The sequence below is a fragment of the Lupinus angustifolius genome, chromosome LG15 (assembly GCF_001865875.1).
Source record: "Lupinus angustifolius cultivar Tanjil chromosome LG15, LupAngTanjil_v1.0, whole genome shotgun sequence".
NCBI lineage: Eukaryota > Viridiplantae > Streptophyta > Magnoliopsida > Fabales > Fabaceae > Lupinus > Lupinus angustifolius.
In genome coordinates this window covers 16599852-16601492 of record NC_032023.1, presented here as the reverse complement: position 1 = coordinate 16601492, position 1641 = coordinate 16599852, and the positions used below count along the sequence as shown (strand labels likewise).

At 32.4% G+C, this 1641-nt stretch overlaps 1 protein-coding gene across 2 annotated transcripts; it reads left to right on the top strand.

Annotated features, from left to right (window-relative positions):
• LOC109327854 (probable calcium-binding protein CML44) lies at nucleotides 522-1402 on the top strand. 2 transcript variants are annotated; one of them, XM_019561029.1, is made up of 2 exons: nucleotides 522-1144; nucleotides 1178-1402. In XM_019561029.1, the coding sequence occupies exons 1-2, from the start codon at nucleotides 796-798 to the stop codon at nucleotides 1321-1323; spliced, it is 495 nt and encodes a 164-aa protein (XP_019416574.1). In that variant the 5' UTR covers nucleotides 522-795; the 3' UTR covers nucleotides 1324-1402. The 2 variants fall into 2 exon arrangements, with proteins under 2 accessions (XP_019416574.1, XP_019416573.1); XM_019561028.1 differs by having other exon boundaries at nucleotides 538-1402.

The following is a 1641-nucleotide window of genomic DNA, read 5'->3' as shown; positions in this document are numbered from 1 at the left end:
TCAAGGCACATGCTTTCAAGGCCGGTATTTGACATTTGTGTAATCTTGAAGTACTGTATGAAGATAGGATGTGGTGCAAAAATATAATCTCGATATGAGACAATTTTGACTCCTTGGTGTTAAATATTAAAACTCCAAATTTATTTGTTTTGTAGAGTGAATTGTGAACTTCTGTCATTTATTTATATTTTGTGGTTGTTGAGTGATACTTTTGGAATGATATATGTTTTATAATTTAGACTTTGAATTTGTTAAAGACTAAAAGTTGTTTGTTTATGTGAATTTTAAGTAGATTATGAATATGGATTATAAATTTGAGTATCTCCCTATTTGATTTTTTTTTGTTATAGGTTTATATATATATAAATATAAGCAGGTATGTCCGGTTTAACCGACATGCGGTTTAATTACTGAATCACTGATTGAACCAATGTAACCACTATACGAGTACACTGACCGGTTTGATAATCGTTACGATTTTAACAAGACTGCTTCCGGGGCAAAGACTTCCAAACTTGTTGCAAATGCTTCCCTCATTGTTGGACCATTCTTGTCCATTTTTCACTAATTTTATTCAATTTTCATAACCAAATTCCGGATCCACTTGTGTTTATTATTCGTGTGCACAAAGGACAAAAATACCCAAACTAGCAACATTAACCAAAATGTATGTTTGCTATATATACCCTTATGTCTTTGCATATAGAGGTCATGCCACTTATTACAAACTTTGATGCTAATAAGCACCAAAAGGATAAGTGGATACACTAATATTCATATTATATTGTATCATATATGATATACCCTTCTATCTTATTTTCCAATATGTCTATCCTATCTCCCACTGAATTGCAAAGAATTTTTGAGAAGATGGACATAAATGGTGATGGCTTTGTGAGCCTTGAAGAGCTCAATTATCTGCTCCAAAAGATAGGTTTCAAATTTAGTTTAGATGAGTTAGAATCTCTAATGGAAAAGAAGAGCCTTGAATTCAACGAGTTCTTGTTCTTTTATAATTCCATATCTAAGCAGAATAATGGGAAGATTAGAAGTGATGATGATGAAAATAATCATGATGATGATGATGGTATTGATATTATTGAGGAGTTGGAGAGTGACCTTGTGGAGACTTTCAAAGTGTTTGATTTGGATGGGGATGGATTTATTACTAGCCAAGAATTGGAGTGTGTTTTGAAGAGGCTTGGTTTGTGGGATGGTAAAGATTGTAGAAGCATGATTTGCTTCTATGATACCAATTTGGATGGTCAACTTGATTTTCAGGAATTCAAGAACATGATGTTGCTTACCATTGCTGTAAACTAATCATGTCATGATTTGCATGTATGAACAATCAATGGTTAGTTTTTGATATGTCCTTTAACTTTGGTGCATATGTACTTATTGTAAAAAAATGGTACTATTATGGGTATCTTTCACCTTTTTGGATAAGGAGCTAATTCTTTTCGGGGTATGCGGTTGTCCATCCCAACAAGTATTGCTCACAAGAATTATACTTATTGTAAATTGAGTCATTACTATGTATTGTTGCATCTAAATTACTTTAATTATTACGCTATTGGTTTTCATTGAATTTGAGTCATAAGGCATGTTTTGTTGAAGAAGAAAAATATTAGGACGACG